Consider the following 24,841-nt stretch of genomic DNA (forward strand, 5'->3'; position numbering starts at 1 on the left):
TTGGTTGTAGATGTGCAAGACGCATTTTTTGACAGTACCCGAAAGTACGTTGCCATGGTAACGGCATATTAATGGCAGAAGATCAAGGAAAGATCTTGCGGATTGAACTACTTCCTCTGTATTCGACTGAAGCTCATGAAATGTGGCACACACATTGGTCTTGCTGGGAAGATGTGCAAGACATATTTTTTGGACGTGTCGGAAGCTGCGTTGCCATGGTAACAGCATATTAATGGCGGAAGATCAAGGAAAGATCTTGTGGATTGAACTACTTCCTCAGTTTTTGACAAAAGCTTATGAAATGTGGCACACACAATAGTCTTGGTGGGAAGATGTGCAAGACATATTTTTCGGACGTGTCGGAAGCTGCGTTGCCATGGTAACGGCATTTAAATGGCAGAAGATCAAGGAAAGATCATTCCTTGGGTAAGACTGTCGTCACGGGGCGGGGGTATTAATCACCTTAAGTGATATTTCTAGTTTATGCTGATTTTGAAGTGGCTGATATGAAACATACATCATACAAAAGGACCTGTGGTATCATATATTTGACTTGAAATAAATTTCATGAAGAACTTTGGAGGTGATTTAAAGGCATGTTTTGTTCTTTTAGTGATTTTTTAGCAAATGACAAATTGAAAGTGAATTTTCTCATGTAAAAATGTGCTGCTGGAAGCAATTTGCTCGTAGTGAAGCAAGCAACCATTGGAATGGTGATCTCAAAGCTTCCCTAGAAGGACAAGGCAATGAGAATGCCAAATGGCACTATTAAACTCTTCTGCCTGTGGACTTGAACAGACTGAAACAAGGGCATAGATTTTTAAGATTCCAGGCCGAGCCACCACAATAACTTTAACTCTGAATGGCAACTGTTTTTTTTTTTTTCAGGGAATTGTAATTCATTCCAAAGACCATGCCAAGACCATCACAGTCTCATTTCCAGCACTTCGACTCCCAGAGGACGCCATGCTCTGCAGTTTATTGACATTCACCTCATCGTGAATAAACCTTCGTGGCGTTCCTCTGATTTCACTGTGAATATTTGATTGTCTGTGCCCTGTGTTGCACGCCTTTCATTCAGTTCAGATTAATTTCTTCCAAGGATTTTCGTTTTCTCTCGAGGACCAAGTGTTTGTTGACGAGCCACTCTGACGAAGGCGCTAATGAGAGCTGCATTTAGTCCACAAAGAGAGTGTCTGTCTAGCTGAACATGTGAGACCCCCGTGCTAATTAAAGTCTACTTGATTCGATGTCATAAAACATCTAGACGTCTCGGTCTTCAACGAGCGTGAGGGAATTGACACTTGGTGAATGTTTTGAGGTATTTCCCGGCTATTTCGGGCAGAGAGAAGTGCGAAGGCAGACTTGTTTTGCTCATCAAATACACATGTATCTTTATTGCAGAGATGATGGCATTTCATGCCCAGTGCTTTCTCGGGAATGTGATGTCTTTATAATGAACAGCATATCTGTGTGATTCATGCATAATGGGATCAGAACAGTCATTGAATGGAAACAAATGGATAGTGCCCACTTAACCCATACACAGTTACAAATTGTCTGTGTGTGTCTAGAGAAAGAAAAAAAAAATTGAAAAGAAGTTTTCAAAGAATTTGGATATCCAGTGCAATGGAATTAATTTGAACAGTTATATTGGTACTGCCTGGTCATGAATTGTCATCCCATGAAGAGCGACAAACTTAATTCCCCTGATATTGTTACAATTGGCCAGTGTCATAATTTTGATCGAATTACAGCACTCACTAATTTTGGAAACCAGGGTAGACTGTTATAGTGACATTATGAATTCATGAGTGACAGAAATACATGGAGCACTGTTTTCTTCAGGTTCGTGCCCCTCGGAAAATAGTGGTATTCAAGCCACCTATCAAAGAATAAATGATCTTAATCATAGAGCTTCTCAGTACTTGGCATATAAATATACGTTTATGCCTGAGCATGAATTGCACATACTATTAAAACAACAACAACAGCAACAACAACAACGACAACAACAACAACAACAACAACAACAACAGCAAAACAACTGATCCAGGGGTGCGTTCGAGCGCTCTAAAGCGAACCAAAGCATACGGTACCGAACTGTGCCAGATTTGAAGCGTTCGAGCGCTCTGTTGAGAAAGTGTACCTCACGAGTTATTTTTAGAAAAGGTCACACATTTTGTAGCAAGAATGTCATCCACCTGGCGCTTGAACTACTTGCACCTGTTCCGAACAAAGAGTATGATGTCTTCGCATTGTGACGTATGCGCATGATACACGCATGCTTTCCAGCGAACTTTTGGTACGCTTTTGGTACGCTTTTGGAGCACATCGGGAAGTGGTCCACTTTTGGCTTGATACAGTATGGTACGGTACACTTTAGGAGCGTTCGAGCGCTCCTCTGGCGTGGGTACAGTACGGTACAGTTCGCTTTAGGAGAGCGCTCGAATGCACCCAATGAGTTTACCAGGAAGTATTATTTACAACAAATGACAGAATTGTGCATGCCTGATGATACCTAGAGAGATTAACAGGAGATGAAAATAATGGTGAATAGATATGGATGGGTGCTATTCTGGAGAGGGTGCCCTTCGAATAAAAGTTTAATCTGATTTGGAATGTTGGGAATTCTTTTATCTGTAGTAGCTATATTAACTGAGTGGAATTTGTGTGTCCTTGCTCTAGTTTGGCATCTACACTCCCAGTCTACAAGAAAGCATTGCCATTATACAATTTTGTTGAGCTTGTACATGAAAGTTGGAGCATGCACAATGTTTTTGTTTTCCCCTTTTGTCACAATGGCTACAGAAATTATTGTGCAATTTCTTCTATAATTCCTTTTATGTATGTTTAAAGTTATAATTTTGTATGGTACAGTTTTGGTTGAAATATGGGGGATTCAGATTTTAACTTTTTGTGAGACAATTAGAAACCAATTATGAAATATCAAAGAGCATACAGTTATAAGAGGAATTGAAAATTTATTTGATGAAAATCGGTTTTGAAATGGCTGAGATATTGAGAAACAGGAGCGTAAACCAATGTGGTCCTAATAAAAGATGGGTCCCACCTTTTATTGGGATCGCTTTGTTTTGGATAGGGATATCTCAGCCATTTCCAATTCATAACCAATTTTCATTAAATAAACTTTGAATTCCTCTTTGAATATTCTAGTAAATATAGTTAATATTCTAGTCTGTTTTCCTTGAAGTATTGAAACATTTTGTTCTTGTTCTTGACAAACTTCATGATGGCTTTTACTTTGTAGCGACCGTACGTATGACATACATTCCCTATCATACTTCAAGGCAAAGAGTTTGTGTAATTAAGTGCAACAGGATTTGGAATACTGGTTGAGTGAGGGCTAAAGACCAAGCCTGTAGCATGAGGATTCGTGGGCGATCAATGCGCATCGAAGTATACATTGTACACTATCTACACCAGTTGAGATTCTTGGGCTATGTGAGTACTTCTGTACAGATCGGTTATAAAGCCGTATAGATGATTCGTTATTAGGATTCTCGAATATATCTGAGCCGGTTCAGTCTCCCCACTCGGTGGTATGTCCCCATGCTACCGGCTCTTTAATTCAGTGCATTATGAGAGTTTGTGCATCGGTAATGATGAAGAGGAGATAGCATCAGGAGACACGCCCGGCCGAATGTCTCCTCTCAAATGGCAGACAAAGAGTAGTGGCACCTCTCGAAAGCTAAGAAGATGAACCGAGGTCGTTTTCACACGCACAGAGAGTGCATCTAGTTGTATTGGAACTTGTAATCACGATTCTAGTGATGCATTCTGCAGTCATGATTAAGATGACGCATTTTGGCCGTGTGATGCAAACTTGAATCGCAGAGGGTGATTTGAATCGTAATTCAAGTCGTAATGCAAGTGACAGGGCAGAGGTGTTTTCCAGTGACTTTTCTCCAGAATAATATTAAACAGTCATGTGTATGGGTTGACATGCAAATCATGTTTCTAGGGGCGGAGCCTTTGGTGACTTTTCACCCGCTTCCACAGAATAACCACACCCATCAAATTCTCGCACTGCAGTCAGATCGCACATTTCTTATACCAAGTACCTCAAAGGGTGATTGATGGGAACCCTGGAAAAAAGCCACACCTCCTTTCAATATGAAATTTCGAAACTGCAGAATCCACAAAGCCTTCCTCGGTCATGTGTGCGGCTGATAATTGTGATAGTAATTGTAATCGTAATTGTAATTCATCATTGCAAACTACATTTCTCGACCCATGTGAAAATGGTCCAAGAAACCCAAGCCTGTCTCCGAGGAAGGTCCTTATTGGGGAGGGAAAGCAGCATTGACAGTCGAGGAGCAATAACACGCAGACGTGGGAGGGAGGGAGGGAGGAGGAGGGGAGGCTATTTCATATGCGCGACTGCACCGTGGCGACAGTTGGATGGCTTCTATCAATCCGTCGTATGCGTGATGAGTCAGCTGAACGTGATTACATTTAAGGTTTAAGAGATCCGGGAATGGAATGGATTTTAGCCAAGGTCAATGCAATGTCGTTTATGATCTTGAAACTTTTCTCTCTTTTTTTTGTGGGGGGGGGGGGGGGGAGGAAGAACTGAACTTTGGGAATTATTTTTAATACATGGCAAGGATGTGAACCTCCCCCCCCCCCCCCCTCCCATGGAATTATGAATCCTCACCCTGCAAGCTTAATCCAACTGAGCTCTCACATGCAACAAATTCATGTAGTCATGCCAAGCAGCTATTCTTGCCATCTCTGAGCATTTAGTCTTCAAATCTTTTTTTTTTTTTTGTCTGTTCATTCCCAGTATAAAGTGTTACTGTTATTTTTGCATTTTCTTGTTCATTCTCGTTTCCTGTTTTTAATCAAATTCATAATCTTAAGATGAAGAAAAATCAGAAGTAAAACTTTCCCTCCAGGAATAATAGTGATATGACTTTTTCCTAGGTCATTTTGCATCAAAGTATTCTGTGAACAGTGGTGTATTTTGATGTATCCAGTAATTTCATTTTGTCTGTCAATATTGTATGTTTTAATTTGTTGGGATTCTTTTTTTTTCTCAAATGAGCTTTGAAATGTTGTATTAAGTACTATAAACAGAGTAAGATTTGAATCTGCCACAATCTGCAGCATATCAATATATGATACGAATGTAGGCTATAAAATTCCAATCTTTGTCCTTTGTGTCAATGTCATTGTTTTTTTTTAATTGTTATGATTGTACATAAAGGGCCCCCAGGAAGAATATCACCTGCCTTCTGATGGGGCTACCCAGTTGAAATAAGACTGAATTGATTAGATAAATAAATAAATCTTGGCATTCATGATACACATTAGCAATATTAGGCATGTTCCTGACATTGAACCAGAAAGGACAAGATGACAATTTCTGCTGCCAAATCACCTGTAATTGTATCTGTACGATTTCTTCTTTATTTCTCCTCAAATGTTGTGCAGAGGTTAACTCAAAACGTCCTTTGGCGCTGTCAACTCTAAGCTTTAATAGGTCATGTATGTATCATGTCATAGTCGATAGACCTAGTTTTTCTATATTATCTTTACTACACAACCTTGGGAATTTGGAAATTGCTCTTTCTTTCCTATATTTAAACCAAATCATCCCTATTTTTTAGTTGCATGTAGAAGCGTTAGAAGGTCTTTGTATGGGAGTGCACTGAAATGCGCAGCTTCCTGGTTAACCACAGGTTTGTGAGTGGAATGTTTCTGATTGAGTTCACTGCCATGTCAGCTGCACATCGATGGTGACGCTGAAATGAATGCTGTTCAGTTGCATCTATTAAAACATGATTAGAACCAACACAGCCATCTCTCATCAATCACAGAGACCTGCCCCATTGATGTAGTTTGTGTTTACAATACCTGCCCGACATTTGCTGCTGCCATGTTCTCATGCCGGAAAGAGAAAAGAAAATCGAGAGAAAGTGAGAGCGAGAGAGGGGAACAAAAATATGAAGAGTTTATCTTGAGGATGTAGTGATTGGTGATGTGATATGGCATGAGTTTGTGACTCATTTAAGCCCTTTTTACACTTGTGTTTCTTAACCCCTTGTGTACTTTCTCTGACCCAGGACTATCGTTAGTCCCGTACCAATTTTTTCAGCTTTTTACACTCGCCAAAATGTGCCGTACTAAGCTCTTGTCCGGGGCTAAGGAGAAAATTGACCTTTTTACACTCATACTTCTTAGTCCGGTACTTTCCAAACCACATGCATTTTATATGATTACGCTGTGCACTGTACACGTACATGCACGCACCGGCAGCACTTGATTATCTCGTTTCCGATTGGTCAGTGGGGGTCGGACTTCGTCTCCGTCGCTTAGCCCCGGATTATTTTTTGGTTCTGTTTACACTCGTTTGCTTGGCACCGCAGTTGCGGTGCTAACCCTGCTATTTTGCAGAGCCAGATAGTACGGGACTATCGGTGGGGCTAGCCCACTTTGGCAAAAACGAGTGTAAACAGAAAGTGGGCTAAGGAAAGTCCGGTACCAACGGTGGGGCTAAGGCCCCCCTTAGCCCCACCGTTGGTACGGGACTAAGCAGAAATTTGCAAGTGTAAAAAGCCCTTATGAGTCAGACTGGAGGGGGAAAAAATATAGAGGATTTTTGCTCCCTGAACATAGGCCTCAATACTGGCTCTTACAGAATTATGAGAGTTGAGGAAGGTTGCTTTGCCCCCTTCCCCCCCCCCCCCCCCCCACATGGGGCAACAGTGTTCTGTATATTAATGAGAAGTGATTAGAGTGTGCACAGGGAGGAAATTCATAAATGGGTTTAGAAATGCACTATTGGTGTTTGCATCAGAGTACCACACTGTACTTTAGGAGGAAACCATAGACAAAGGTCTTAGGCAGAAGAGGGTGAGGGGGGGGGGGGGGGGGGGTTAGATACCTTGTATTAACATGCTTGCTATACGACATGTTTCACTACCTCATTTTCCTAGGATGAACATTAGCACACAGCTATCATCAGGGATTCCAAGTTCAAAAAAATTTTATGAGTGAGATTTTCATGACTCGGCATCTCGGTATATAATGTGCGCGCGAGCGAGGGTGTGGGAGGGGTTTTTCCCCACTGTGGCCTCCCACAGTAGGGAGCTTTTTCAATATTTTTAGCTCTTAATGGTGCGATCAGGTGCATACTTAAGTGACTATTCTTTACTTATTTTGAAAGACAAAAGGGAGATATACAGTGTACCTTCATTTGCAACTATCACTTTAATCTTTTGAGCTATGCTCATTATTATAGGCCCAAGTTGCAGACTTCGCCCGATGCGTGAGAAAAATGGGTGCCATGGGTGAGATTGTGAGATGACCCCTAAATGCTTGAGTCTCACGCAGAATGCGTGAGACTTGGTAGCTCTGTATCATTGCAGTACATTTTAGCCATTCAAAATACCAATTCATCCTTGTCATGACGTGATCAACGTAATTACGGTAATGATGGTAAATTTTTCCAATTTTTTTTCCTCAAAATGTCATTACAGTATAGGACAGTTATTAACTGGAAACCATTTTGATCCACAAACTCGGCCCATACAGTCATGTAATTACTAATTGTTTGTATGTAGATTGATAAGTGAATGCGCAGGGCTGTAATAGTACTGGTGTTGCTGCGTTTAACTTGTTCCATTCGGACTTCTGAAATGCCCATAGACTGAATGCGCAGGCCACCAGGTTCCCATACAGAATGGGTTAAGTGCTGCTGCAGAGCTGCACAATATCGTGAATGCACTGTCTACTCCGCAACCACAAATGGTAGCAGGGCATTAGCGCTATATTATTTGGTGCTGTCATCACAAGAAGAGAGAAAAAAAGCATTGAATTATAGGATCTATGCAGCCATGTGTCTGATGTTTTAGTATTAATTTGTGTGTGTGTGTGTGTGTGTGTGTGTTTTGAGAATACTGACACAACAAAATCTTTTTGCATAGAGCGCTAACAATTACTCTCACTCATCCTTTTGTGGCCCATGGCATAGCACTGAAGAAAAAATAATAATGATACATTTTAGAAAAAATAGATGCATATATTACCTGGTAATAATGATTACAATAGATACCACTTATATAGCGCTTAATACTGACATTTCTAAGTGCCTTAATACAAAAAAAAAGTATTAAATTAAAATACAACATTGTTTTCGAATAGTAACCAAAATTGCAACATTTTTGATAGTAGCTAGACTGGGGTACCAAAGAGTACTCATATAAATTTTCACCAGCCAGCTGCATTAGAAGGGAAGTTCCATGATGAGCAATCCAGGCCAGATTGCCTGGATTTACAATGTAATGTTGACATCATTATGCATGCCATGGACCAGAGAAGTCAGAGATTGGGGAATGCTGCTTCCAAGAGTTGATGTTTTTATAGACCATCTCGTGGAAGCGTGATTTTAAAGGACAAGTTCACCTTCAAAGACATGTGCATTGAATGAATGCAGCAATATTGAGTAGAACACATCAGTGAGAGTTTGAGGAAAATAGGACAATCTGTTCAAAAGTTATGAATTTTTGAAGTTTTCTGCTCAGTCACTGCTGGATGAGAAAACTACTACTTACAGCTTGTGATGTCACGTGTGTGCAACGGTATAAAGAAAATCCAATATATTTTCACTTTTCTTGCATGATAAAAGAACACTTGACTTGCCTCTTTCAAAAGGCAGGGAGGGGGAAATAATATTACCCTTAACATAAGTCGAGGAAATGTGCACTTTTTTCAAAAAATAAGATTTTGTGAAATTCTCTTTACAAGTATTTACCTCATATGTGACCCTGCACCTCAAAACAAACAAGAAGTCGCCAGACATGAATTTTTAGTTAAGACCATATTCTGAAAGAGCAGAATTTAAGCTTTACAATGATGTATAACTCAAATCAAATGGACTCTCCTAACCTATCTAAATATTGGAAAGAAAGCACAAACTCAGGAAAAGTGTGAACTGAGAAAAGAGGCTCTGAAGTACAGTGTCTATTCAAGCGCTTAATCTTTACCAAACCGTGCTGGCTGTGCGATGAATGGGACAAAAAACAGGAAGTAAACCACCAGAGTAACAACAATGAAGAGATTATCAGATTAAACTGAAATTAGTCATGCCTCATTAACACATTCTGTCCATAATTAATGCCAACTTTCAAAGCAGTAGCACTATCCTTTCAAAAGTTATTAGAGTTGAAAGTGAAGAGTGTGGACAAGGTTTTTCAGAAATGAAAAAGGGATTCTAAAGACACACCTAATCACACTATTCTACCAAAAATGTTCGAGATAAACTGCTAAAAACACACTTTCCTGCCCGTTTTATGATACCAAAGTTTAGCATAATGTAATAGAAGACCCGCTCTTTCAGAAAATATGAAAAAGTCAAGTTCGGCTAGGTTGACCCATTTCACTTATTTTCAGTCCTCACGCAAAATCAGTGTGTGCGACTTTATGTTCGTTTTGAGGTGCACGGTCACATATTATCGTTCTACACATGTGGTATCATACACTGTAGTAGTCTTCTCATCCAGCAGTAACTGTGCAGATACTTTAAAAAATCACAACTTTTGAACAGATTGTCTGATTTTCCCCAAACTTTCACTGATGTGTTCTAATATTGCTGCATTCACTCACTTCACACATGTACTGTACATAACATTGTATATGAAGGAGGACTTGTCTTTTAAGACATCAAAACGGGAGGTGCGTGTTGATCTCGAGGTTGGACGTGATTTAGTGCCATAGGATCGTTATCCCCTGAAAAGGCCTCTTTACTTTGGTGCGGTGAATAAGCGGTGGAGAACCAAGGATATTTTTGGTGGAAATATCCTCAGGAGATTTTGCACAAAATCTGGTTTCATCTTTTAATTAGCATGGGCCTCAGCAACAAGTCTGTAGAGTTATGCAAAGTAATCACATGTTAGTTTAATAGGTGTTGATATAATATTGCACAATAGTCATGGTTATTTTTATCCAAAATGATTCAATGCTGACTTGCAGCCTTCGAATTGTCCTCTGCGGAAACTGTACAGCAGTACAAATTGTGTAATATCAATAACTTACATCAAGATTTTTCATGTGACTTTTAAGGAGAGAATGTGAGTAGTCCAACTTCTATTTTTCCTTTGTCTGTAGGTATTTAAAGGAGAAAATATTGTTTTGTAGACAAAAAGGAGGTAAAGAAAAAAATGGAGGCATTTGTGGTGTAAAGATATCAATTGACAATGATTGAGAAATAGGGGGGGGGGGCACTTTTTAAAGTTTGTATGTCCCTTCTTTTTTTTAAACCTGAGAATGAAACTCCTTTCATAAGCTGGCATACTGATGGGCTAGGTAAGACAGACCTTTCCTCAGAATTATAAAATTGGAAGCTTCTTTATGATTGAGGGGGGAACAACCCACAAACTGTTTTCTACCAAAGATTTTCAGTGGTGAATTTATTCAGACAAAAAAAAAAATGTATGTAGACAGATGAAGCATATTCTCAATTAACATGGGGTTGTTGTTTCATGTTTTTTTTAAACTCAGGTGTAACTACAGTAGATTTCATACAAGCTGTTGGTAGACATTTTTCTTCAACCACAAATACAAAATATCTTAATGTCTGTAAAAAGGGATACATTTGTTAAGCCCTACTGACAGGTACAAGAGTAGGCAGACAACATCATTCAGTTTCCACTGAGGACGGGCTGATTTTGCTACAACATGCATTTCCCATAGACACCTGCCCGAGTATACTCGGGACTCGTCCTCAACGGGTTAATACCCAAATCTTAATCTCAACCAAAACTATACCATCCCTCTAAAGGGTGAATAGAAGGAAATAGAAACAGATGGTAGAGGAGAGGAACAAGTATATGAATAGATAAAAAGATGGGTAGATAGATGGGCAGAGAGAACGAGAGAGATATATATGGAAGGGAGAGATATATATCAGTGGTAGACCTCTCATTAGTTTTAAGAGTTGGTAAGGGTCCAACACACAGACATTTTGTACGGTTTCTCTTCTTATGCTAAAAACGGATGGTTGCCATGAATATGACATTTTCATGTAAAACAACTCGCATGTTTTGTATCCCAGAGCCCCATGGCAACCTCGGTTGTCATGGCAATGGTATTGCAATGGCTTCATTTCCACTACATGTACATGTAGGTACTCAGCTGTAGCACAGACACAGACACAGACACACACACACACACATACACAAACAGGACGACCAACCCCCATGAACTTTTCATTGCAAGCAATGCTTTCCCGTTATGGTGTGTACATTTGTAGCTTGTTAGTTCTTTCAGAGTATCAAATGATGCAGAATGTAGACTGGAAATGCAGAGATGTACTGTACATGTAACAACAAGTCCGTGTAGCAAGTTTTCTTCCACCTTTCATTGTAAAGTATGGCAGGGCTGAAATGCCGGAAATCTAGAATTGATCGATATAGCATATTTTGATTTTACAAATATGTTGCTAAAATCCCACAGGTCTCATAAACTAGGTGCTGTATTATTCCAGTATAAAGTTTTTCTTCTTTTTTTCTTCTTTTTTTTTTCACTATCCATTGTCAGTGTTTCATGGTGTGGAGTAGATTAAAGATTGTTGTTCATTTAAAGAACAAGTTCACCTTCATAGACATGTGGGTTGAGTGAATGCAGCAATATTAGTAGAACACATCAGCGAAAGTTTGGGGAAAATCCGACAATCCGTTCAAAAGTTATGAACTTTTGAAGTTTCTGCTCAGTCATGGCTGGATGAAAAGACTACTATAGCTTGTGATGTCATATGTGTACAATGAAATAAAGAAAGAATAAAGGAAATTCAACATACATATTTCCATTTTTCTTGCATAACAAAAGAACGCTCGACTTCTCTCTTTCAGAAGGCAGGTGGAATAATACTACCTTTAACATACGTCACTAACAAGTCGAAGGAATGTGCACTTTATTAAAAAAGTAAAGTTTTGTGAAATTTTCTTTTTATTTTCCTTATATCGTTGTATGCATGTGACATCATACACTGTAGTAGTCTTCTCATCCAGCAGAGATTGGGCAGATACTTAAAAAATTTGTAACTTTTGAATAGATTGTCCAATTTTCCTCAAACTTTCACTGATGTGTTCTACTAATATTGCTGCATTTCCTCAATCATTATGTATATAAAGGTGGACTTGTCCTTTAAAATTCTTTGTTTCCGTTGTTACATCTAAGCCGGATGCTTGAATTGGCAATGCATATTTGGATTGAAGTTCCTGTTTCTTTCTCAACTGACACGTTTTCTTAAATGTATACGTGCAGATTGAATGACTCTACATGTACATGTAGTTCAATCATATTTTTCTGCAATAGAGTATGTGACCCGCTACAACAAAAGGATCCTAAAGTCGCTGACGGCTGAGCCGAGAAAAATTGAATTTGAAGTCAGATCATCAAAATTGGTCAAAACAATCGGGTTTCTGTTTTTGGCATAATTTTGTAGTCTAATGTATCATCTATCATCTGCCAAAATTTCAAAGCTAAACAATCAAAGGAAAGGCAAGAAATTAGTGATTTTCCGGACCATGATTTTCTGACTTTCAACGAAACAGAAACATGTCCGAAGATTTGGATTTCGCACCGCAGATAGACTCTGCCCCTAACAATGAGGGCGTGATCTTATTGGTTAGTGCGTGGCACCCTTGTTACTGATTGGTCGTGCATAGACCGCTGGCGGTAAGCTTGAATGATCCTCGTGGAGGTGTAAGATGTCTTTATAATACCTCCCCTTGATTACAATCGTGTTTGAAAGAAAACTTTGAAGGTGGTTTCTCAAAACGCTTATTTCCTAGACCACTCGACATGGTCTCATAAAATCACCAATATCTCCACAACCGAGTACTTTTATGTGTGGTGTTGTACATGAAATTAAAGCAGAAGAGTATTAAAGGGAATAATGTCACATCATTTTCAGAAAATCGTCCTTCCCCAACTTTCGGATCCTTTTGTTGTAGCGCGTCACATATAACACACATTTCAGATTGCTGTGCCAATTTCAGGTTGACGAGCTAATTTCTCCTATTGCAACTTATTAAAAGCAGCTTGACGTTTCATCAAATTTTTCATCAAATTAAATTGAGATAATTTCTGCAGCAATTTTTTCTAAAGATGTCAAGGGTCTCTTCATGCAAGAAACACTTAGCCACTTATAGAAACACTTAGCCCCTACCAGTTGAAAAGAGATGAGAAAACAGCAACAGCTAATGATAAATATAACAACAAATGATGAAAAAATAGACACTAAGGGTATGTTAATAGCGGAAATGTTTCATTCCATCGTTAAAAGTCAAGCCCATTCTTCACTACAATTTGAGAAGCATTTGATTAAAACTGGAAGAATGATGGTACATCTACCTGATGAAATGTCATCTAGTGAAGGTTGGCAGGCAAATGGAAGGCCGATACCAGAAATGCATTATGCATGGCACAACCTCCCATTCAGCTTCCAATTTTATAATTGCTTCCAGCTCTGAGTGATGTACGCCAACTGATGAACGACTCCTTAATAGTCAATGGCAGTGTGCCAGCAATTACAACCGTTCAATATGTGTTACTGACTGAGGAATTTTGACAAAATATGGATATCGTGTGGTGTGTACAGAATCCATGATGATTTACACGTTCAGACCAGAAGGGTGTTTATGCAAGTCACAAACTTCCATTAACAACCATGAACAAATACTGCTTCTTTCTCAGTATCCTTCATAAATTCAAAGCTGCATATTGTACAGTTTGTATGGAACACTCAAAGACAGTTGACTTCATACACTATGCAATTGAAAAAGAATGCTCTTTGCTTAAAGGGTGTGTACAGTTCTGGTCGAGGTGAGGATTTAGCTTTTAACGTTTTGCGAGATATTCAGAAACCACTCTATGAGATGTCAAAGAGCATGCAATTCTAAAGGGTATCAAAAGTTTATTTGATGAAAATCGGTTTTGAAATGGCTGAGATATCCAAAAACAAGGGGAAACAAATAGATCCTAATAAAAGGTGTGGCCTGTCGCCTTTTATGATTATCAGTTTTTTGGATATCTCAGCCATTTCAAAACCAATTTTCATCAAATGAACGTTGAATCCTTCTTGAAATTACATGCTCTTTCAAATTTGATAAGAGGTTTCTCATTATCTCACTTAGAAATTTTCAAAACATGAATCCCTTACCTCAACCAGTACTGTACAGTCCCTTCAATAGTTTGAATCCTCATCATGCAATACTGCTCTATGGTATCAAATCAATGTATTCTGTATGTCCTGATTACACATCTGAATGTTTTTCAAAGACATCATAGAATCCCTTTAAAGGTGAAATGTATGGACTGATTTTCTTTTTCTTTTTTTGAGTGAAAAGATATGCGCTGTGTCATTTAGTATTTAAAGTCATTATCCAATTATGAATATGTTGAATATAAAACAAATGCACGCAGAAGAAGAAATGGTTACTTGTGGTAATTCATGTCCTTGTGTTGACTCTTTGGCTATAATGTATCAAAGCAAAGATCATAAATATTCAAACTTATAGAGGGGTAGAGGATGATGTGATTCGTGTCAACAGGATTGTGTTTTTTACTTGCTGGTGGTGCCCAGAAATATCCTCCTCCTATTAAAGGTTTCTTAATGAACTCAAGCCCTTTGACATTGGCAAAGAACTCATTTGTAGACTTGTCTATAAAGGCACATGCCCCATATCATGCTGTTGCAATAATCATTTGTAAGCGTGAAAGCAAATATGGATCATTTTCCTTCCATATACTAGAGTGTGACTGCATATCAAAAATAATTTGACCAGTCATCATTTGAAGTTGTTTGCCAATGGCAATACACTCGATTCTGTGTACACGTTTTTGATCTGAATAATTTGACCTCTAAAACACAATTGATGAGATCAAGCCGAATTTGAATTTGTGTTTACTGTTTCTTTGGTACTTGCAGTTACACTATAGATACAGTGTGTGGTGTACGCCCTTGTATGTACTCTCGAATGGAAGTGTTTTTTTTATTTTTTAGTTATGGGTACATGTTTCATTGACCAGCCAGACTCATTGAATTTTGTGATGCAGTTGTTAAATAGAAGGTTGTTTGTAGTCACCGGTTTGCAGTTTGTAGTGTGAGAGGAGGGAGGTGGACCTCCCTGGTAAGAGTCATATCAGGGCAGGGAGGTGGAGTCTACACTTCAACCTCCCTGATCGGAGCCCTCACGTTCTTTAGCTGTAGATCGTTTTTGGAAAGTTGTCGAGAGTTTAGAAACATTCAGAACTGTGCAAATAAGTCCTCTCAACAAGTGCAGACCTATCGAGTCTTACGCTCATCCTCTCAGCCATCATTCTCTCACACCTCATGGAAAACAAACAAACAAACAAACAAGCAAACAAACAAGCCCACAGCATGAAAGATTATTACAACTGAAGGGACACCCACTAATGTAAACTTTTTCCCTACCAGTACTCTCTTCTTTGTTTGCTTTGAGGATACCTGTAAATGGCTGTATCTGACAAATTATAGCTATTTACTTTTCTGAATACAAATAATCCAAAGGAGTCTTTAAAAATTGTGCCGTGTAATAAGTCATATTTGCAATACACTTGTAAATTTCAGACTCATACACCCTTGACCTAAATTTGGGCAGAATATGATCAAAATGATGTCCTTCATAACCATCTTCCATAAGAAATACACAATTGCACTATTTCACAACCCAAACTGGAAAAAGCTCTGTACATGCGAAGGGGACACACCCCCCCCCCCCCTTGCTTCACTTCCTTGCAGTTACTCACTCCCAGCCAGTTGAGAAACTTAAACCATCTCTGCAAGTGTGAAACCCCAGAGAATCTTTATAAAAATAGTTCTCATGAGTTCACATCTCACCTGTCACCCCATGTGTCTTCAGTAGCTATGATAAATCATAACTCACCTGCCTGAGGTTCTATGTGGTACATTGTCACTGGAGTAGTATGTGGCGGTATGTTTCCAAATTTATACGTGCCATCAATGTTTGCACTGAGAATCCATCAAAGCCGTTTTCTTCCGCTCTTCCTCCAGCTACCACCCCACCCCACCCCCCGAAAGAGAAGAGATGGCATGTTTTTTTTTTTTTAATTCTTTAACAGTTGAAAAAAAATAAAAAAAAAAGATGTCTTTTTTTGGGGAGATAATATCTACTTCAACAATGAGAAAATGTCTTTGAAAATGAAATCTTGTGATCTGAAGGAGAATTTCAAGTGATTTGTGTGAAGGGGAAATGGTATTAACAACAACAACAACAACAACAACAACAACAACAACAACAACAAATCCCTCACACCCTCTGACACGGTTTTGCTGTTTGATGGATGCTGCCCTCTCCAGTTAGGGCAGTATGTGTGCCTTTATAGGTTCTTCCTGTATTGCTATTGTGAAAACCACTGTATAAACACATAGAATACTGTCCATTGATTACTAGTTTACAACGTATGGTGCGTATTGATCTGTTTCACACATGTTTTACTCTATAGATATCAATTCCATTCCCTCATGTGATTTCTCTGTGAAAAGTGGGAGCAAATTAAACAGTAACAAGCAAGTTTTCACCATAAGCAGTTTTAGCATCTATGAAAGGGTTGGTGATACACAGATACATGTGTGGAGGACTAGAGCCCTTGGAAATCAAGACAAGGCTGGACCATATAATATGTGACTGTGCATCACAATATGAAAAAAATGTCACACCCCTTGATTTTACATGAGGACCCTCAGGGATCACTCCAAAATCTTCGAGTGATCCCTGAGGTCACTCTAAAAGGAGTTAAAAATGAACATTTTTCACTCAAAATTCACTCCAATTTCACTCTAAATTCACTCTTTTTTGTATTCACTCCTTTAAGAGTGAATATTTTCACTCGATTTTTTTTAGAGAGTAGTGAGATCAGGTATGTAGTATCTTTAGAGGCCCCTTTTCATTTCTTGAAAACCCTTTGCACACTCTTCACTTTCAACTCTAATAACTTTCAAAAGGATAATGCTAGGGCTTTGAAAGTTGGCGTACATCATATGCAGAATGTGTACAGCATGCTCAATTTCAGCTTGATCTTCTAATCCCTTCAGCTCCAGTGGTTTGCATCCTGTTTTTTGTCCTAGTCATCATACAGCTAGCATGGTTTGGTAAAGATTAAATGCTTGAATAGAGCCTGTACTCAGAGCCTCTTCTCAGTTCATACTTTTACAGGGTGTGTGTCCAATATCTAGATATGTAGGTTAGAGAGTCTATTTGAATTGAGTTATGCATCATACAAGGATTGACCTCTTTCAGAATCAACCCTTAACTAAGAATCCATGTCTGGCGACTTTTTGTTGGTTTTGTGATATAGGGCCACATATCAACAATTTTTACTACTGATAAGATCAGATGTCATCCAGGAGCTCATAGATAACAAGGTCTTTGCCTGGCGCCCAGCATGTGTGACCTCATGCTCAATTCATGACCATGCAAGTGTTTCTTTACACCATCATACCCACGTCAACCTCTTGTTGTGCAAGAGGTGAGAAATATCACCTTCAAGATGTGTCAAAAATGTCAACGACTTCTGGAAGTGACATAATCCTGGAATGGAATAAACAAAACTGAACAACATTCTTCTGTTTTCTGTTTAACCTCCTGGGCAGTATGTGTGTTTCACAGTGCTGTGTTCCACATTGTAACAATAGATTGATGATATAATGACTTAACCCGTTGAGGATGAGTCTCGAGTATACTCGGGCAGGTGTCTATGGGAAATGCGTGTTGTAGCAAAATCAGTACGTCCTGAACGGGTTAAGGTATACATGCATACTTGCATACAAATGGATATAAAAGATTCAATGACAAAACAAGTTAACTCCAATCTTATAGATTTAGAATATTTGTGATAAAAATCACTGTAAAGAAACAAGGAAAATAAAAACGAAAGATGGAATATTTTTATCCATATCTTCAAGAATATTTCTTGTTATATAACAAATATAAAGGTATCACTGGAATGGTTTATTGCAATATTTGATGGTGGACTTTTTGATATAATGTTTAAAAATGGCTCTTAACCCATTTACAGTCAGACTTGTGTTCATATATAAATTAGATAGATAGATAGATAGATAGATAGATAGATAGATAGATAGATAGATAGATAGATAAATAGATACATTGTAGAACGAGAGAGAGATGGGGAAAGAGAGAGAGAAGTATAAATGTACACATATCCATAAATCCTGTCACAACATGTTGAATTTCAGTTCAGCAGTCTTGTAGCAGAAATTTTTCACAGGATATTGTCATCTGAGCTTCTGTTGTGAATGAACTATGATCTGATTTCTACCTTGTCACTTGTAGATCCTGGTCCACATAGGAGCTCTGACCAAGGAATCTGGCTTCAAGATAGCAGACAACGCCTTCAATGGGGGTCCTCTAGGAGAGTTGGTCCAGTGGAGCGACATCCTCTCCACACTCTACATCCTGGGTCACGACGTCGAGATCTCCACGGCAACAGGCACATTGGGCGCGTACGTGTTTTATCCAATTTCATACAATTCAATTCAATTCCATTCAATTCAGTTCAAATTTATTCTTATTTTTTTGACAAAAACATAGATACATGTATTTCTTTTTATTGCAATAGAATATTAAACAAGACATTGTGACGTGAACAAAGTATACAACAATAGTGAACCCTTTAATTTGATAATGAGATGTTGTAATGAATAATGAAGAGATAAAAGTGAAGTTAACGATGTGAAATGTGTGAAAAATGGAGGGACCCACTGACAAGACAATGCCCGATATTCTTCCTTCCCCCTTCCATTTCTCTTCCATCATCACTTCTTCCTGAATCTTTTGACTCTCCTCCTCCGAGCAACCTTCCCCATCCTCCTTCCCCATCCTCCTGCCCCACCCTCCCCCATCACCCGCCAACCAGTCCTATCCTTCCCCTCATGGATGCCTTCCTGATATTCTTCCTTTCCCTCCTCCTACATATGTCTTTCTCTTCCTCCTTCCCTTCTTCCTGAATCTTTGACTCTCCTCCTCCTAGCAGCCTTTCCCTTTCTCCTGTCGTGCCCTCCCCCATCACCTGCCAACCAGTACTATCCTTCCCCTCAGAGATGCCCTCCCGATGTTCTTCCTCCCCCTCCTCATATTTCCCTTCCTCTTCTCCTTTTCCTGTATCGTCTTCTCTCCTCCTACTACCAATGTTCCCTATCCTCCTGCCCTGCTCTTTCCCATCACCTGCCAACTGGTCCTGTCCTCCTCATAGATGCCTTCCTGATATGCTTCATCCCCCTCCTCCTATTTTCTCTTCCAACATCCCTTCTACCTAAATCTTTGATTCTCCTCCTCCTCCTAGCAACCTTCCCCTTCATCCTGCCCTGCCCTTCCCCACTAGACTACCAACTGGTCCTGTCCTTCCCCTCATTATTTTTCCTCTCCTTCCTCCTATTTTGCTTCCTCCTTCCTTTCTTCCTGAATCTTTGACTCTCCTCCTCCTAGCAACCTTCCCTTTCATCCTCTCTTCCCCACTAGACAACCAACTGGTCCTGTCCTTCCCCTCATTATTTTTCCTCTCCTTCCTCCTATTTTGCTTCCTCCTTCCTTTCTTTGAATCTTTGACTCTCCTCCTCCTAGCAACCTTCCCCTTCATCCTGCCCTGCCCTTCCCCACTAGACAACCAACTGGTCCTGTCCTTCCCCTCATTATTTTTCCTCTCCTTCCTCCTATTTTGCTTCCTCCTTCCTTTCTTTCAGAATCTTTGACTCTTCTCCTCCTCCTCCTCCTAGCAACCTTCCCCCTCATCTTGCCCCGCCCGTCCCCACTCGCCTGCCATCCGGTCCTGTCTCCCTTTGAGTGATGCCATCTCTCTCTCCCCTCCACACCTCATCCACCACCTTGTCTCTGTGCATTATTCATTGCTTTAACACTTTGTTGTCAGCATTCCTCCATCCCTGGGCAGCCGATTTTCAGCCTCCTTGTTTCTCTCCTTGAGATGAGCCAGAGCTTGACCTTTGCATTCCATCCAGGAGTAATGGAGAGAAATTAATTGTTAAGACATCCTTGTGGATAGAGACAAAACCCAAATTTTGTGCTTCAAGTTTCAACCAGTCCTGGTTTCTTTCCTCACAAGCTTCTCAGGTAGCTGCTTACATGCAAAACTTAGAATTTTCATGCAGGTGACTGGTTTTTCCGAAGATTGATGGGGAAAAAAATACATGACATTGTACAAACATGACCTCAAGACATTACAACAATAACAACTCGATTTTGTGATAACATTCAAACAAGTATAAACACTGTTTCTCCTGTGCATGTTTCTTCTTTTCCTTGATCTGTTGCAAGTTAGTACAGTAAGTGTCATGCTTTTGCAGACTTCATTCAGTTACCAGTATGCTGTACATAATGATAACATTGCTGTCATGACAGAACTGCTCAAGTGTTTTCATAGTAATTCATTTCCTAGGTTTGGTATACATTAAAAGCTCTCTAGTTTCTATGTGAAGCAGTTCCCATAGCTTTATACATGAAGTCGTCTCATCTTTAAAGGAGACCTCCGGATGATTTTCTGATTTTTACATTTGAACCACTTGGGTAAATAGATTACTTAAACTGAGTACAGAGTTTCAGAATTTATAGTGGTTGGGATGAGGAATAAGAATGTTTTCAAAATGTATAACAAATGGCAATGAACAAGGATGATGACATGGTAGGATCACCATAAGAATGCATGGGCTGGGGCTCAAGGAAGCAGAACAAAAGAAGAAGGCATGCATAATATACACATGAACTCGCAAGCAAGCGGTATTGTAACGGAATTACAACAACACTGCTACATTTCTGAATGTGAGCCTCCTATGTCATCATCCTTGTTCAGTGTAATTTGTTTAAGATTTTTCAAAGTATTGTTTCTCTGCTCAGGAACCACAATACGTGTAAATTCCACAAATCTATACATGGAGCTGTTGATTTAAGTACTACATGATTTGAAATTATGAAAATCGTGTGGAATTCCCCTTTAATGGTTTTGATGATCTTGCATGAATCCATCTGTGGAGCCATCTCGTCATGACAAATGCATACATTATGTGCAATTTTTGCACTACTTAAATCGTATCTTTCTCCTTTTTTTTTTCTGTAACTGTCCCTCATCCTAAGAGGAATGTATTACATTTTGTCTGCTTGACATCGCATTGTAGATGATAACTTACAGGTCTCGGGAGGTTATTTGATGGCTGTCGTTGCGAGCAAAATATACAAGTTGTTCGTAACTTTAGCTGTCATGCATATTGACACCAGATACAAATGTATTCATCCATGTGAAGGTGATGGGAATATCTCTTTAAAAAGGGACACAATTATTAAAAGATGTGTCAAAGTTCTATGAGCTTCTCAGGTACAAAAAAAAGTGAATGTATCAAAATCTTCGTAGTTTGGCAACGGATTGATTGTTCGTATTACCCACTTTGTACTGAGTTCTTTTAACCCTGTCCTGCTCAAAGGCAAGACAACCATGGGTAATTCAGCTGTAGCAATAAAGGTGTGAGACAGTGGTTCTGAGGGTGTTAATACTTTGTTAGCAACTGTGAACAAAGTCTGCCACCTTTAAGCTTCAATGTCTGTCATACACGTACACCTAGGCACTCATGCACTGTTTGTTCAAATTCAATTTGACTGAAAACATCGTTACCTATAATTTTCAAAATAGCAAAACATTTATGGCCAATATGATAAACATATTAACTTGTAGAGTCTTTTCTGACATCACATTTGAAAAGACGGGGAATGCATTTACCAGAATCTTACAGTAGTAATATGCCTAAGTATGCTAATGTGTCTGCCCCACAAGCTATTATACCTGTATCGAGATTATTCTATATTTTGATATCTGAAATATACAGTTTTGTTGGGGTTTTTGTTTAGCATGATACGTTTTGTACATTAATATTTTTGTTGAAAATGGTAGTGAACAAATGAAATGAAATGAAATATCATAAAGGAATATTAAAAGCATGAGGGAAAAGAACAGTAATTAAAACCAACTTGAAAGCAAACTTGTACAGCTGTTGTTAGATCCTACATCTACACGCTTGTATGTGTATTTACTGTTAACAGCTATCCAGAAATTACTCGATTGAATTTGAGCAGGTGTGCACACAAGCATTTGTATCGATCGTCTGCCCAATTCTTTAATTGCATTTGTGATTTCCTGTCATTCCCAATACATTTACGATGTATGTGCAAGCTATGAAAGTTGACACGATTTTACCAATAATGACAACTCGAGTGAGCGGCTAGTTCCAACATAGAGTTCTACCATTCATTCAATCTTCCTCCAGATTTTTTTTTTCTCTCTCTCTCACTCTCTATCTTTCTCTCGCGCATATGTGTGAAATTTCCAGCGTTTCTTTTGAAGTGAGCTTGAGTTTGTCCACCCTGAGAGATTTCACACGGTACTGCTGGGTACAGAGACAAGCAAAAGAGCATACAAACCCTTCTTTATTATTTCAGTGCAAAACTTAACCATCTGGTGAGAGTTTTATTTGATGTCAAATAAGCTACCGGTTCTGATGGTGTGGACTTGATGGCAGGTTTATGCTTTCTTATATAGAGTGATTGGAGAGAGGAATATATGTCCTTATCATCTCTTCACTCTTGTAATTTCATCTCTTGTTAATATCATCTATCACTGCCAGACCCACAGTCCCATGCTCTTATTTTTCTGCAGACATGCAAGTGGTTTTTTTTTTTTGTGTGTGTGTCTATTATGGTTGTTAATGTCACTGATGCCAGGATTTGACAGTCGTGATACAAGTAGGATTGTTTTGAGAGACGCTTGGAGGGATATAATTCTATGAGTTTTGAGTGTATGTGTCCTGTATTAAAACTGCTATGGACAGAGACCTAAAACAGAGAATGTGTTGGTTTTTTTTAACTCTCCCGAGAAAGCAGCTTGCCAATACCAGTGATCATGATGACAAGGTTTGGATGGTACAGTTTCGGTTAACATGGGGCTTCAGATTTCTTTTTGAATGACTTTTTTAGATGAATCTCTTATGAAATATGAAAGAGCATATAATTTGTAAGAGGAATTTAAAGTTTAGTTGATGGAAATTGGTTTTGAATTGGATGAGATATCAAAAACGAAGCAATCTTAATAAAAGGTGGCATCCCCCCCCCCCTTTCATTAGAAATGCTTTGTTTTACTTTGTTCTTGGATATCTCGGCCATTTCAAAACAGATTTTCATGAAATAAACTTTGAATTCCTCTTGGATTGCATGCTCTTTAAACCGTCGAGGATATTTTGATTTTGCTACAACACGCATTTCCCATAGACGCTTGCTCGAGTATACTCGGGACTCGTCCTCAACAGGTTAACATGTCACAAAGTGGTTCCTATAACAGAGTATCTCACAAAAAGACAAAAGCTGAATCCTCACCTCGCTATACTTTCCCTTTAATGTGTGTGTACCATATGTGCTTATGTCTAGCTTCTGCCCAGATTCATACATGTAATGCATCCCACCATTAAAAAGAAAGAAAACAAAAGAAAACAAAACATCTATATAAAACATAGACAAAAATGAAAAAAGCAAAACAGAAGCCAGTTACGAGTGAATGCAGGAGGTATAATTGTAAACTCTTTTTTTTTTCTTGTGTTCTCTGTATCATTACAGTCTACTGAGAAAGAAGGGCTTGACTGGCAAAGGGAGCTGTCCAGTGAAAGGCAAACATCTCTATGATTTGGTCTACATTGACATCGTGGGTATGAAGCAGCTGAAGAAGACCATCGGTGGACAGTGGCAGCAGTTCAGGTGAGACGGTGTGAACACCTGGAAAGCGCCATTAAGATTGAAGAGCTGGAATGGGGCGAAGGATGGACTCCGGAGGGGGCGGGGGGGGGGGGGGGGGGGGGGAGAGAGATTGAGGGTGATGGAAAGGGGTAGATGCAAGGTGATGAGAGAGGGTTGGATGCAAGGTGATGGAGAGGGTGAGAATCAAGCAGATGGGGTGGGGTGGATGCAAGGACCTGGGTGAAACTGTTCCAGTGAGGTTGGATGAGGTAGAATGAAGGAGATAGGGTTTGAATGCAAGGAGAAGGATGAAATGGTTCCAAGAGCTGTTAATGTTTTCAAATAGATAGGATGAGGTAGACTTAAGGAGTTTAGATGAGATGTCTTCAAGGAGGTGGATTAAATTGTTCCAAGGAGATTTGGTGAGGTAGAATGAAGAGATAGAGTGGGGTGGATGCAAGAAGGGTGAAATGGTTCCAAGAGCAGCTACATACATGTATCAATGGTTTCAAATACATGTATATAGGGTGAGGTACAACGTAATATCAAGGAAATGGGTTGAGGTGCATTCAAAGAGATGTAGTGAAGTGGTTCCAAGAAGAAAGGATGAGATAGAATCAGGAAGATGGAAGTGGGGTGGTGGGAAGGAAAAGACATTGAGTGGTTCCAAGAAGAGAGGGTGAGGAGGAGTCAATGAGATGATGTGGGATGGATTCAAGGAGATGGGATGAAATGGCTTCAAGGAGATGGGTCCTGAGGTACAACCATGGAGATGGGGTTGGATGAATGCAAGGAGAATGGATGAAATTGTTTCATAGAGAGTAGGATGAGGTAGAATCAAAGAATAGGGATGGGATGGATGCTATAAGATGTGATAAAACTTTTCCAAGGTGATAGGATGAGGTAGAATCAAGAAGATGGGTTGAGATGGATGCAGTGAGATGGGATAAAATGGTTCCAAGAAGATAGGATGAGGTAGAAACAAGGAGATGAGCTGGGATGGAGTCAGTGATATGGGTTAAAAAATG

At 39.3% G+C, this 24,841-nt stretch overlaps 1 protein-coding gene across 5 annotated transcripts in view; it reads left to right on the forward strand.

Annotated features, from left to right (window-relative positions):
• The window catches only part of LOC139732583 (alpha-1,6-mannosylglycoprotein 6-beta-N-acetylglucosaminyltransferase A-like), a 100,300-nt gene that overhangs the window by 55,289 nt on the left and 20,170 nt on the right, over positions 1-24,841 (forward strand). For all 5 annotated transcript variants that reach the window (XM_071643437.1, XM_071643436.1, XM_071643439.1 and 2 more), the window contains 2 exons: positions 18,369-18,538; positions 23,697-23,834. In XM_071643437.1, coding sequence (XP_071499538.1) covers positions 18,369-18,538; positions 23,697-23,834 — 308 coding nt within the window. The remainder of the gene's footprint in view (positions 1-18,368; positions 18,539-23,696; positions 23,835-24,841) is intronic.

This window comes from Diadema antillarum, unplaced genomic scaffold, assembly GCF_040938485.1.
Source record: "Diadema antillarum isolate AM-2024a unplaced genomic scaffold, OU_Dant_1.0 seq00000437_RagTag, whole genome shotgun sequence".
Taxonomy (NCBI): domain Eukaryota; kingdom Metazoa; phylum Echinodermata; class Echinoidea; order Diadematoida; family Diadematidae; genus Diadema; species Diadema antillarum.